Source organism: Uloborus diversus, chromosome 10, assembly GCF_026930045.1.
Source record: "Uloborus diversus isolate 005 chromosome 10, Udiv.v.3.1, whole genome shotgun sequence".
Taxonomy (NCBI): domain Eukaryota; kingdom Metazoa; phylum Arthropoda; class Arachnida; order Araneae; family Uloboridae; genus Uloborus; species Uloborus diversus.
The window spans coordinates 61,277,195-61,291,694 of NC_072740.1; the positions used below are offsets into that span (position 1 = coordinate 61,277,195).

At 31.0% G+C, this 14,500-nt stretch overlaps 1 protein-coding gene across 3 annotated transcripts in view; it reads left to right on the plus strand.

Annotated features, from left to right (window-relative positions):
- The window catches only part of LOC129231461 (phosphatidate cytidylyltransferase, mitochondrial-like), a 128,834-nt gene that overhangs the window by 64,746 nt on the left and 49,588 nt on the right, over positions 1 to 14,500 (plus strand). For all 3 annotated transcript variants that reach the window (XM_054865783.1, XM_054865786.1, XM_054865785.1), the window contains exons 5-6: positions 2,144 to 2,289; positions 13,891 to 14,056. In XM_054865783.1, coding sequence (XP_054721758.1) covers positions 2,144 to 2,289; positions 13,891 to 14,056 — 312 coding nt within the window. The remainder of the gene's footprint in view (positions 1 to 2,143; positions 2,290 to 13,890; positions 14,057 to 14,500) is intronic.

Below are 14,500 nucleotides of genomic sequence, written 5' to 3' on the forward strand. Positions count from 1 at the left end.
AGCCAAAATTTTTCAAAAGAAATTCAAGTTGAGTCATGTCAGCAATGAAGTCTAGCATTATTGTTTGAAAAAAACTTTTGCTCTTATGCAATATTAAGGTCTTAAGCATATACTCAAAAATAAGAATTTTTAAAGTTTAAGTTAAATTTGTCATTATGAACAAATTGATTACATTGAGAGAAATACATATGCTTCTAACACCATTCCTGTTGGTTCTTGTGCAAAATGACCTTCTGAATCCAAATATAACCTCCATTTTCCCCCATCGCCCTCCACTTTTTAAAATGGCATCCTCCTATTATTTTCAGTGTTTGATGATTTCATTCTCATTATTTTGATTTGGAGGGGTTACAAGTTAAGCTTATACTCTGGTTTTACACTGAAAAATAAATGAAGAACATAGTGTGAAATAAACAAAAAAAGATATTATTTACTTTTTAAATATTTTGTGGGGATTTTCATGGGTACCCCCCCCCCCCATGAGTCTCTGCATTTGCTACAAATGTTCATGCTTTTGAACTTTTCACTTAACTAACTCCCCTGAAAAATGTTAACGGTTAATATAATACTCTCTGAATAAAAATGACAGTGAAATTGTCGAAACTAAAAAAACGAGGCGCCATTTCCAAAAAGTGGTGTGTAATGGAGAAAATGATGGTCAAATTTGAATTCAGCAGGTCATTTTGCATGAGGACCAGCAGAAATAGCGTCAGAAATATTTTTCATGCCTCTCAGTGTAATTTGTTCATGATGAAAAATATAACTTCAACTTTATAAAATCCTTATTTTTGAGTAGGGGAATGTGGGGCAAAGTGAAATGGTTAAAATGACTGAGTTTTTTCAAAAAGATCAAATCTGAAATTCGTTTTGAAAATTTCAGTACATAAAGAAAGAACATTGTATTTAATAATAAAACTTGCATTGAAACAGTATTTTTTATTTTTGGCAATAAATTTGAGTCTTCAAAAAAAAAAAGTGGAAAAATTTCCCTTTTTTTTCCATACGGCAAAGCAGAAAATAAAACATTTTTCTAATGAAATATTTTTTATTCGATTATAAAACATATTTTTGATCAAAAGAATCAGTAAATAGAAGTTTGAATGAATAAATGAAAAGATAATGTAACAATAAATGAATAATTAAATAAATAAATCAGTCAATATATGAAGAAAAATAAATAAGTGGATAAAAGAGTGAATGAATAAGAAAAAAGTGAATTAATGAATAAATAAGTGAATTAGTAAATGAAGGAATGTAAATGAATTAATTAACAAATGAAAATGTAAGTGATTTATATTAAATGATTGAATGAGTAAATGAAACAAATTATTTCACTTTGCCCCATACATTTTGCCACGTATGTATTTGACTAATTGTTCAATTTATTTAAAATACAAATAAGCTTAATTTTAACTAAATTACAATTCATTGAATACTAGGAGATCTCAATTAATATTTAAAATGTTAGTAACAATAAGTTTTTCATTCTCTAATAACAAAAACAATTTTGACTTACAATAAAATATTACAATATGAGTATCATTTTTTAAAAATTACCTGTATTACCAAATGCTTTAATATTCAGCGGTGTTTTTTCCTGACTAGAATAGACTACATATGGTACTACATTGTTAAAATATTACCAGATAGGTGCAGCTAAAAGCACAGAAAATATTTCACCATTTCACTTTGCTCCGCTATTTCACTTTGCCCCATGTTCCCCTACTATACAAGAGACACAAATCTTGCTTAATAGCAAAAGTTTTCCTTTATAGCAATAATGTTTGACTTTGTTGTTTACATTAGTGAACTTGGAAAAATTTTAATTTAAAAAGTATATATAGAAAAAAGAATGTTTTGTTGAAAATTATAAATTTAAGGAATAGTGCACACATTTAAATATTTTTTGATTTGAATAAAAACTTTTGTTTAATATGTGAGTAGGAGCAACTCTTTATCAACTTGACATTTTGAATTTCCAAAAATTGTTTTTTGATACACCCTAGTGTTTAACCATAAATAAAGTTATAAACTAGTAGCTAAGCCCTAGCAAATAAATGATACTGAAAGAAGATAAATGAACTTTTTTGCAGCTTTCTGTTTTCATTGTGTAAATTCATATTTTATATTAGCTTTTTATTAGGTGACTTCAGAATGTACTTTGGTGAAGACAAGAGAAAAATAATTAATATTGTCAAACATCAAGTTCCTCATTTTCAAAAGTTGTACAGTGAGCACATACAATCCATGCCTGGTTTGCACTGGATAAAGAGTCGTAATATGTTTGAGGTAACCTTTTTTAGTAATAAAAGTATTAAATAAATTTAGAAAATTGGTAAAGCATTATGCAATACAAAAGTTCCGAAAAACTGAATGAAAATTTAGTCTCAAAATAACTACTGCATTGGTAAAAAACATTATTTAATGAAATATCATTTTAAAACATTTTATTGTTCGATTTCTTGAAAAATGAGACATTCTTGCTCTAACATGTATGCCAATAGATATAATGGGAGGCCAAGAGCATTTTTGTATACGAAGCCATTAAAAATACTATGATATCTTTGTCTTCATTGAGAAAGCTTCTCAAATTACACATAAGCCAGGGGTCTGGCCAGAGGATATTTGGGTCCGTTAACGGACCCTTCACAAAAATCCGATCAACCAAAACGGACCCTTCACAAAATTCTGATAAACAAGATCGGATCTTTCACAAATTGTTTATTGAAAGAGCAAATCTGAAAGGAAAAAAAGCCATTTTTCCTTGTATAAAACTGATAATTTTTGGAACCTTTTTTTGAAGTCAAATTAGAGGGATTAGCTTATACAAAATCTGCTAATTTTGCAAAAAAAAAAAAAAAAGATCGGCACTCTTGCGATGTTCCTGCAAGGGATAAATAATTGCTACTGCCAAATAAATATAATGCTTATTGTTTGTTTCTTCGAAAGAAATTAACAGCTGAAAGCTTGGTTTTAAATAATTTTGTTTGTTTTATCACAGTTAATTAGCAGCGGTGTTGTTGTAAACTTTTCTGAAAAGGCGTTGGTAAGCACTTTTCTCCCCGCTCATGATTTAATAAACAATAATAATATATATCAGCGAAATGAACTTAGAGCTGCAAAGGGATAGTAAGGGTGGAGAAAAAATATGATCGCTTCAGATAGGGTTACCAACTTCAAAATTATCACCATTTAGTGACTGGCATTGAACCTTTATAATGACTTGATTAGAAAATATTCTCATCATTTTACCAGCTTGTCAATTTTTGCGTTTTTATGGTAAGGTGCGATGTTTAACTGTTATTTTGAGAGAAAATTATAGGAGTTTGATTTTTGATGCTAACAAGGATGATTAACTTTAAATAAACTCTTTTAATTACCGTTTTTTTCCTTTAGGTGATAGTGATTGCATTTTGAAAAATACAATCTTTTAACATCCGATATGAGAATCATATTTTGTTCTTTTTTCAAGCTAACTTCACTTTATTAGGATGCAAGTAAATGAAAAGTCTCATTATGTTCGTTAGAACTCTCATTTCAAGTTTAAAAGCAAAATTCCATTTTCTTTTATGAGTTAAAAATTAAAATGCTGAATCGATTATTAATGATATGTTTATCATAAGACTCTAAAATGCAATTTTAAAATAATTTTATCAAAAATATTTCTTTTACAAGCCGTTGTTATATTTTTGATGCCTTCACTTTGAGAATTGTGATCTCTTTGCATCCGCTATAGGAATCCGATTTTTCGAATTTTTGTGGTTAGTACGCTTTGTTAAGAGGTAAACAAATAAAATCTTTTTATTTTTGTTAAAATCACGGAATTTATAATTTATAAACGAAATTCTGTGCTTTTTAAGAGCATCTTGGGTCAAAAAGTTAAATGCTGAACCCCCTTGTCTGATTTTTTTGTTACAATTACAATTATTTTAAATACTGTACAGAAATATTTCAAGAAAAAAGTAACATAATGTAGAAGGGTAGATAAAATACTGATACTTGAGAGAGCGAGGCCGCCCCCCCTCCCCTCGCCAAATACTAGAAAAACGCTCTAGAATGATATTCTCGACATAGAAGAGGAAAACACTCAACTTTAAGTTTAAATGATGAAGTTTGTGCCATCTCTAAATTCTAAAGTTTCGTTTTAACAACAAAAAAAAATTTTTTTGCGGAATTATTTGATATTTTACAAAATTAATTCATTTTTCACAAAATTATTTGATTTTTCGCAAAAAACGGACCCTGTGAAAAATCCTGGACAGACCCCTGTAAGCACTAGGGTTGCCCGATTTTTCCACCCCAGAAAAAGCAAGCACAAAAAACCCGTAAGAAATAGTCATGGACAAAATATCATTTTGTATATTTCATTTACTCTTTTCTGTAAATTTGTTTTAAACTGAAAATGCAAGACTAACCAGCAATGCAAATATAAACCAGAAACAGGCACTGATCTCAGCTAGGCTGGTCATAGTCAATTTATTATTCTTCAATAAAGATCTAGAGCCCTCTTAAAACTATCTACCTCATTGCAAGTAACAGCTACTTTTGGTAAGCTATTCCAGATGTCTACGACCCTCTTGAGGTAGCTGATTTCAAAATTAGCTTGAGGTTTTAAAACAATGACTCCTGGTTTTTCAATCTGTGCAGAAACTTTGTCCATGAATGTCTTCTGTTTTAATGAACTTAAATTTCTGAATTATATCCCCTCTTACTCTTCTATGCTCAAGACTGCACATATTAAGCAAGCATGAAATCATGATCTAGACTAAAGCCCACATTTACTAGCCTCACAATCCTCCTTTTAATCCTTTCCAATAAATTACTATCTTTCTTAAGATAAGGAGGCCAAAACTGAACAGTAAACTTCAAATGAGGCCGTTACAAACTTCTGAATAAAAGTAGAAGACCTTCCTTGAAAGTTTGTGACATAGACCTGTAGATATTCTATTGGCTTTGTTACTTACTGTACTGCACTGCTGACTAAATGTAAAGTCCCAACTGATTGAGTCACCCAGATCAACAACTGTTTCTGCTTTAAGCAGTAAGTGACCTGGCTGGTAACTTACTGTTTAATACACAAGTTTTGCCTTCAATTGACGAGTTAAACCACACCATCGCTGCAGATTTTTGATGGCAGTCATGGTAATGCGGGGGGGGGGGGGGGCGACCGCCCCTGCACTTTTTATGTCATCAACGATTGCCTCAACGTTAAGATTTTAATTTCAAAACATTCTGGGTGAGATGACCCGAACGTCACCAAACATAGTTTAAAATTTCAGTTTTAAAGCTTCAATTTTGAAAATTTTCCGGGAGAAAATCTCCAAGTGCACTCCCTCCTTCCTTTAAATTCAAGGATGACCTAAATTTACATTATAAAGACTCCAGTTTGAGGGAAAAAATCAGGAAAACAAATCCCTCTAGATAGCGTAAAACTGCGTTTTTAAAACTCCAATGTAGAAAGGGGGAAAAAATCCGGAGATCTTTTTCTGAAAGCCCCAAAGGAAGTTAAAAATTGTTTTCTTAGCATTTCATAAGTTCAAAAAAAAAAAAAAAAAAAATAGGAGAACCTCCGAACTCTTTCGTTCCTCCTTCAGTCAATAAAAGAGAAGTCTGAAAGAATGTTTTAAAAGACATTTTAAACTTTGTAAAATTTCTGGGAGCGAACCTTAAACCCCTTGCTCTAAGTTTGCTAGAGATAGTTTTCATTTGCATCTTTAACACATCACTCTAAGATTTTTTTTTCCCTGGAAGAGCCTTCCTTACCCTTACATTACCAAAGACAGTCCTAACTTCTTCAATTTTATTATTAGTAATTAGACTTTATTTTTGAAAAAATATTATGGGGACAACCTTGAAATTCTTTTCCGTTCCTCAAACGTTTACAAAACACTACTAAAATGGCATTTTTAAAACTACAATCCCAAAACATTTATGCGAGAGAACATCTCAAGCTGATGAGTCCATAGCAAGGAAGAAACTGCAGTCTTTGGATGGCATGACCGAGCTGTAGGTATATTGCTTTGTTTATTATAGATCCCCGTAATCTTGTATTCTTATTATCATGACTTAAATGAAGCCCTTGACATTTTTCAAAATTGAACAACATACCCTATTTAGCTGCACATTTAGAAAACAGATTTAAATCCTTTTTCAGCTTTATCTCTTGTTCTTCATTCACTGTAAAAAAAATGTGTAAGGTTACCAAGATTAATGGTTGTAACATTACACTGATTCTGAAGTGTGTAGCAATGATTGTTTTAGAAACCTAAATTTTTGGAGGAACCTTGCACTATGGTTTCAGTAGAATTCAAAGTGCATGCATAACGATCAGAATCAACGCAGAGCAGGTAAACTCTTATTAGCGAAATGAAAACCGACCTTATTAGCTGAGCGGTAAAACACTCTTGCTTCGTGACCCCTCTCGTCTATGAGATTCTCGTTCAGGGATCAGACACCACTCAGGTCATTTCCTCTCTTTGTGCTGTAAAAATGTCTTTTTTGTATATTAAAATAAATAAATACTGTATATTAAAATAATTGGTGTATATTGGTTGTTAAAAAGCATGAACTTGTTAAATTGTTCAAGTCAGATGAAAGCTTAATTTTTGCTAATGTGTAACCGTTCAAGAGATTTCTCTGAAAGCATACAGAAAATTCTGGTGTAACCTTACGCAGAAATTAGTGAGAAGTTATACTATAGTTACATTACTATTGTGTAACCTTCCACAAGCAGTGTGTAACTGTACACCAGTTGTATCAGTTAAAAAAATCCAGAGTAGTGGTGTCAGCTGTTACCACCTATTTTATAGAGTAAGGTTACACAAAAATTTTTACAATGTTGTCAACAACCCCCAGGACTTTGACATTGTCTGCATAAATATTAATGTTCGCAGAAAGCCAATCGCTAATATTATTAATTAAAATAATAAACAGCAATGTCCCAAAACTGAACCATGTGGAACCTCACTTAAAAAATCAGTCCATTGACAATAATTACCCCTTACCATAGGCGCCCATTTGGGGAGAGGCACGTGCTCCCCCCTATAAATTAGAACTGCCTTGCTTTCAATACTTTTTTCAGGGTTCGTACGGGTCATGGAAATCCTGGAAAGTCATGGAAAAAAAATAACAGAATTTCAGACCTGGAAAAGTCATGGAAAATTGAATTTTTCATTGAAAGTCATGGAAATTTATTTCAAGTCATGGAAAAATGTCTTGGACAAAGAGAAAGGAACAGTAGCTAAAAGAGCATTAGAAATCTTGAGGGATTTAACAGTATAGCACATAAAAGCTATTAAAAGTGGAAAATTGAATGATTTAAAAATCAAATCTGAATTTTGAAATCTCGTTGCATCCACTTCTGTCGCAGCAGCTTGCCATTTTTAGCGGTGGGATTTTACTGCCTGGACATCACTTATTTTGAATTTTTTGTTATTTTCAACACTTCTTATGTTTCATATTCTGTAGTAGCAAAATTTCACGTTCTTAGTGAAATTAGTCCACGCCCACTCAAAAAAAAAAAAAGCAATTCAATTGCATGCGAGTTTGGTTTCATCACTCGTAAGGATTTTATTATTGAATTTGTCAGAGGTTTATCTTAATTGACTTATCTTTGAATATTTTAGAAAATAAAGATCTTAAGTCAGGCGATAGAATACAGAAAAAGATTTATTCTAATGCTCTAAAACAGTAGTGCCCAACATACGGCACGCTAAACTAATCCATGCGATCCACTGCTAAGTTCAATGTTGGGAATTAAACGTGTTCTGAAATTTCTTAACCTATTAATTTATATGCATTTGAAAATATGCAAATTTGTAAACAAAACAAATATACTTTTAAATCAGAAGATTGATTCATTACTGAATGGTTTTTTCAAAAAAGATCTGGTTTGGAAACATAAAGAAGTGAATGATAAAAGCACTGTTGACACTAAAAGGTAACTTTTGAAGCAAATTTATTGAAACTTAGTGATGACTCATTCAATTTTTGTCCCATTCAATATCATTCTGCCTGTTTAAAAAAAAAATATATCAGACATATCAGCATCATCATATTCGCTTCACTGCATTTTTACTTTACTTAAACGTATATGATGAAGACAAATAAGAATAGTTTAGTTTTTTAAGTGTGCACTTATATTTTTTCCATTACGAGTAAGTGCTTCAATGTGGCTGTGGCATTCATATAGACGTTTTGCTAATGCTCATTTACAAATATTACCAAGTTTTAGATTAAATAGTGCTATTCTCTTCGTGTAACGAGGTCATGAAAATTTTCATTGAAGTCATGAAAACGTCTTGGAAAAGTCATGGAATTTTTTCATCCAAATAGAGTATGAACCCTGTTTTTTCTTTGCAAAAATGTAGGGTCATTCCATACAGATTCAATGGATGAGTGCGCTCGACCATTTTTAATTTTTTTGAAACTCAAATCCCAAAAAGATGCATATGAATGATGTTTAAATCCACTTTTATTTTTTCTCTAACCTTAACCCTTGATTTTTTAGTGGTCATCAAAAGTCATTTTCATAGTCAAAAATGGGACTTTTAGATCTTTGCAATTTGTCCCAAATCTAATTGAATAACAATCAAGGCAGAACATTTTACATTCTGATGTTAAAGTACATAAGATAGTAGTCTCACACACTGAGTTATGTAGCTGTAACTTAATAATTAAAATAATGGCAGCAGGCCAAAGTTTAAGGTCAAATGTAAAATTTTTACTCATTTCAAAGGATCATAACTCGGTTAGGGGATGAAAACACAAAGTGAAATATGGCAAAAACTAATCACTGGAGTCACACTAATGAGAATATATAGCTGTAATTGTGTGTTTGTTTACCCTTTACAAATTACAGCCCCTCAGAAATCAGAAAATTGCGAAAAATGACATTTTTAGACCCCTGTAAACCAAAAGGGGATGGAATTTAAAATAAAAATTTTTTGACAATTAAATATTCAATTCAGGTACTATACATGTTCTATGTATTGTTTTGTGTATTTGGTTTGTAAAAAAGATACAGGTCTTTGAAATTGAGCACTTTTACTAGTTAGTTCACATACTAAAACAGAAAAAAAAAGTGTGAAAACTTCATTGCACCATCTTAAATTACATATATTGTTCTCTGTATAATATATTATATTGAAAAAACATATCAAATAAAAATAATTATTTTAATTTGATAACTTAGAAATATTTGGACATGAATGAGTAGTTCATACTTGATTGACAGCTTAAGCAGTTAATTTATAGACTATCTACACACACAAATTTTCAATACACACAAACATATGCTCTGTACATAAGCAGGTCCAAATTGCCTTAAACATATGCAAAAACATTATATGTACAAAATTTAAATTTTAAAAAGTCATTTTTTATTTTTTGTTTGAGTGTAGTTTTGAAAAAATGAACTCATCTAGTAGTCCTATAGTTGTAATGGTGACTCAAGTATATGACGTTTTGGAATGCATTACCAATGCACATTCATAATTTGATACTTTGAAACTGAACCAGGACCAAGACAATGACAGGGGTTCTAAATTTATTGATCAACACAAGCTATGTAATAACCTTTTTGACAATAATGGGCATCTTCTTTTGATAGTCTTTTTAGTAACACACTATTCTTCATACCTGTTGCTAGGGGAAAATAATATTACTGTGATAATATTTAAATAGGGTGTCATAAAGCAGTGATTAGATGTTGTATAGGGAAGTTTATTTGCATAGTCAAACCTTCCTTGCAGCATTTTTTCAGCTAGTTTAATATACGGAGTGATCACAAGAATACATGCAATGTTTAGTAGCAAAAATGTAGAAGGTATACATTTCTGTAGGAATTAAAATGTGACTTCTAGTAGTTCTCCTTGCAAACTAGTCTTAGTAGCATCAATTCTTTTTACGATTCCTCTGATTCTCTTACATTGTCCATTACCATGTAATATTGCATAGAAATGCCATTCAGCTCTCAAGTTGACATCCGTTTCGTGATTACATAAATTAACAAAGTTCTTTCTATTTTTGTTGTATATTTGAGTAAAGTATACGCCACATACTGTATCACCATCAGAACTATAGTACTACTGTGTGAGTTCATTTTCTTAAAACTGCACTGACACAAAAAATGAAAAATGCACTATTTTTTCCTTTGAACTATGTAGATAATGTTTTTGAATATGTTTAGACAAGTTACATAAGTTAATGAACAGTTACATAAGTTAATGAGTATGTTTGTATTCATTGAAAATTTGTGTGTGTGTGTGTGTGTGTGTGTAGATTATCAGTATAGTCTATAAATTCACTATTTAAGCTGTAAATCAAGTATGAACTACTCATTCATGTTCAAATATTTCTATGTTATCAAATTTAGACATTTTTTTTATACTTACAATATGTTTTTTTAGTATAATATATTATATAGAGCACAATTTACGTAATTTAGGAAGGTGCAATGAAGTTTTCACTTTTTATTTCTGTTTTAGTGTGTGAATTAACTAGTAAAAGTGCTCAATTTCAAAGACCTGTATCTTTTTTACAAACCAAATACACAAAACAATACATAGAACATGTACAGTACTTGAATAGAATATTTAATTGTGCCAAGAAATTTTATTTTAATTTCATACCATTTTGGTCTACAGGGGTCTAAAAACGTCATTTTTGTCATTTTTCCGATTTTTGAAAAGCTGTAATCTGTAAAGGATGAAAAAACACACAGAAACAGTTACATATTCTTATAAGCATAGTTCCAGTGATTAGTTTTTGCCGTATTGCATTTTGTGTTTCCGCCCCCTTCGCGAGTTATTCCCCTTTGAAATGAGTAAAATTTTTACATTTGACCTTGAACCTGAACCTGTTGCCATTATTTTAACTATTAAGTTACAGCCACATAACTCAGCATGTAAGACTATAATCTTATGCACTTTAACATCAAAGCGTAAAATTAACTGCCATAAATGTAATTCAAATAGATTTTGGCCGAAATGCAAAGGTCTAAAAGTCCCATTTTTGACTACGAGAATGACTTTTGATGACCTCTAAAAAATCAAGGGTTATGGTTAGAGAAAAAATAAAAGTGGTTTTAAACATCATTCATATGCATCTTTTTGGGATATGAGTTTCAAAAAAATTGAAAATGGTCGAGTGCACTCATTCGTTGAATCTGTATGGAATGACCCTGTAGAAACATTTCTTCTCCAGCCATTAATGAATAAGTTAATTAAAATGTTGCATTTTAATAACTCTAATCTTTACTGAAATCAGTTTTCATGAGGAAAATATCCTGCTAAAACATGGGGAAAATATTGGAGACCCCCCCCCCCTACAATTTTGCATATGGATGCCCATATGCAAAACCCTTACAACTACTCTTTGTTTTCTCCCATTAAGCCAATTTCTAACTCAATTTCAATTTTTCCCCATATTACAATACAAACCAGTTTGCTCAGCAGACCAACATAATATATTGATTCTTCTCATTCAAGGAAAATTTTTGAAAAAAAATGTAACACATTTGGAGTATGCTGTTCAGTTTTGGTCTCCTTATCTTAAGAAAGACATTAATGTATTGGAAAGGGTTCAAAGGCGGGCTACAAGGCTAATAAGTGGACTTTCCCACTTAGATTATGATTCCAGGCTTAGAAGGCTAAAAATGTACAGTCTTAAGCAAAGAAGAGACCGAGGGGACATGATTCAGCTGTTTAAATTTATTAAAACGAAAAATGTTACGGGGCTAAAGTTTAGCACTGAAAACAGGACAAGGGGTCATTGTTTTAAGCTATTTAAATCTCAGACTAACATGGATATTAGGAAAAATTATTATTTTAGCAGGGTAGTGGAACCTTGGAACAGCTTACCGGAAGAGGTGGTAATGAGCAAAGGAGTAGACAGTTTTAAGAGGGCCATTGATCTTCACTGGGGATTGTAAATTGACTAAGACCAGTCTAGCTGGGCCCAGAGCCTGTTGCTGGTCGTCACTTTTGTATTTGTATATTTATATGTAAATTAGAGTGTATCGAAAAAAACTTTAGAAAATTCAACATGTCAAGTTGGTAAAAATTTCTCCTACAAACTCACATGTACCACAAAAATTTTATTCAAATAAAAAATTATTTAGGTATGTGGGGGCACAAGGCCAAAAATTTATAATTTCCTTCAAAAAATCATTTTTTTTTTCTGTATGTATTTTTTTTTAATTAATGAAATTTTTTTTAATATTTCAAGTTGACTGATGTAAACAATGAAGTCAAACAATATTGTTAAAAAACTTTTGCTCTTATGCAATATTTAGGCCTCCCACATAGTTTTCAAAAATAAGGATTTTTTTTTAGTTAAATTTTTGATTATGAACAAATTAATTACATTGAAAGGCATGAAAAATGCTTCTGGCAGTACTCCTGCTGGTTCACAGTAAAATGACCTCCTTAATCCAAGTATGACCACCGTTTTCCCCATCGCACACCACTTTTTGGAAATGATAACCCCCCTCCCCCATTTATTTCAGTTTTTGACAAATTTGTTGCCATTGTTTTTATTTGTAGGAGAACAACAGAGCATTATATTATTATTCTTTTTGGAAGCTGGCGAAAAATTTATGAGCATTAACATTTGTAGCCAGTTGGGAGACTTATAGGGGTACATCCCACTAAAAATATTTTAAATTCATCAAAGCAATCTTTTTTTTTCTAGTTTGTTTTTCACAATGTTCTTCACTTATTTTCTGGTGTAATTGAGAGTAAAATTTTGGATTTTTTTTTTTTAACAGTAAAAATATAAAATACACCTTTCCCGAATATTTTATAATTTTCCTTCCTTTTACCGCCCCAGCAATAAAATTTCTAATTATTGGGGACGATACTTTTTTTTTTGCTAATTTATTTTTAAGTTTTGTTCAGACATCCCATGAAACATGAAAGCAAAATTTTCTTTTGTTTGAACTTATAGTTTTTTGCTAATCAAAGTTTTCCTATTTTTGTTTTTTTTTTTTTTTTTTTTTTTTTTTTTTTTAACCTGGGAAACTTTTCGTAGTAAATGTTATTGAAAGATCTGTAATAATGCATTCTTTATTTAATATAGTAAAAAAATTGGTTCCAGTAATGCTATTATTAATCAGAACTAAGGTTTTTGTTATGCGTAAAACAAGAAACAACAAAAACTGCTGATAAAATATATATTAATGTTGGTTTTAATTAAAATATTTAAAATTATGTGTTTGCAAACTGAACAATAATAAATAGGTATATGTTATTGAAATTTTTCATTCAAGATTCCTGTGTGCATTGTGCATCCCAAAACTTTTTGCAGTCTTTAATTTCTTAGTCAATAAAATTCAGTATGAAAGCTTTTCTCTTTTAAAAGTCTTTTGACATTAGTTTTAAACTTCCATTGTTTATATTTATGGTTAAAAGTACCACCAATATTCCAATTTTAATTTCCTGTTTCAGCTGCAATGATTTATCTGAAAATAAAAAATGAGAAAGCATTTTACTTTGACTTGAATCCTAACATATAATGCTAGGAATGGTGTAAAACCATTGCCATGGTAGCTCGACTAATTGAGGTTATCAACTTCTCTGGCCTGCATATTGCTCAGATTTGTCACAAATTGAGCATATTTGGGATCACTTGAGACAGTGGGAGAGCCTATGAGTTTGATCAAATTAGTGGCATGTTCGCAGTAGCTGAGGCACAAGATGACGTGGAACATCGTGCAAGACAGCTGTACTTCAATGCTCGCCTCATACATTCAGGCTAGAGATAGCTCAGCAGGGTACTTCAACTCTTTTCGTTTAGGATTTCTTGTTCCAAAATACCACCATTTTCCTTCTTGCATAAATTTTTGTAATATGTGTAACAATAAGTCCCTAACATTTTTCTCTATATTAGCAAGATTGTAGCAATGAAAGTACTTTACACCATTTAAATCTCTTACCAAAAATGGTTCAACACAACTTACTGATTGAATGGAATAAAGATGGGAAATACAGAGATATGGAGGAAGTTCTGTCAACAATATCGTGTGATCCTGATTGTGAAAAGTTAGTTGAAAAAGGTAATAATTGATGCACATGATCTCTTATTGACAGGGTTACTTAGTATTGATTTGTTCATGTTTTCAAACAAATCTACTTTGATTATTCAATGAAATGAGTAATTTAGATGTACATTAATTGCTGTTTTTATATGTCAATACGAAAATACATCTTAAAATGTTTTTGAAGTGCTAAAAATAGCATATTTAAGTGTAACCAGTGGTTGGAAGAAGGACGCTACAAGTAGGGACGCTACTGTAGTAGCTTCTTTTTTTTAGTAAATTTTAGTGTATTGCACTACTTTTAAAAAATTTAGAGTAGCGAGTTGTGCAATATAAAAAAAAGTAGTTTGTAGTGATTTCTGGAAATTGCTTTTAAATAAAATTTTGAAAAGAAAAGTCTAAGGTTCAGACAAATATTGACTAGTGCAAATCTTACGTGAGTACTTCAGCGGACGCATTGAG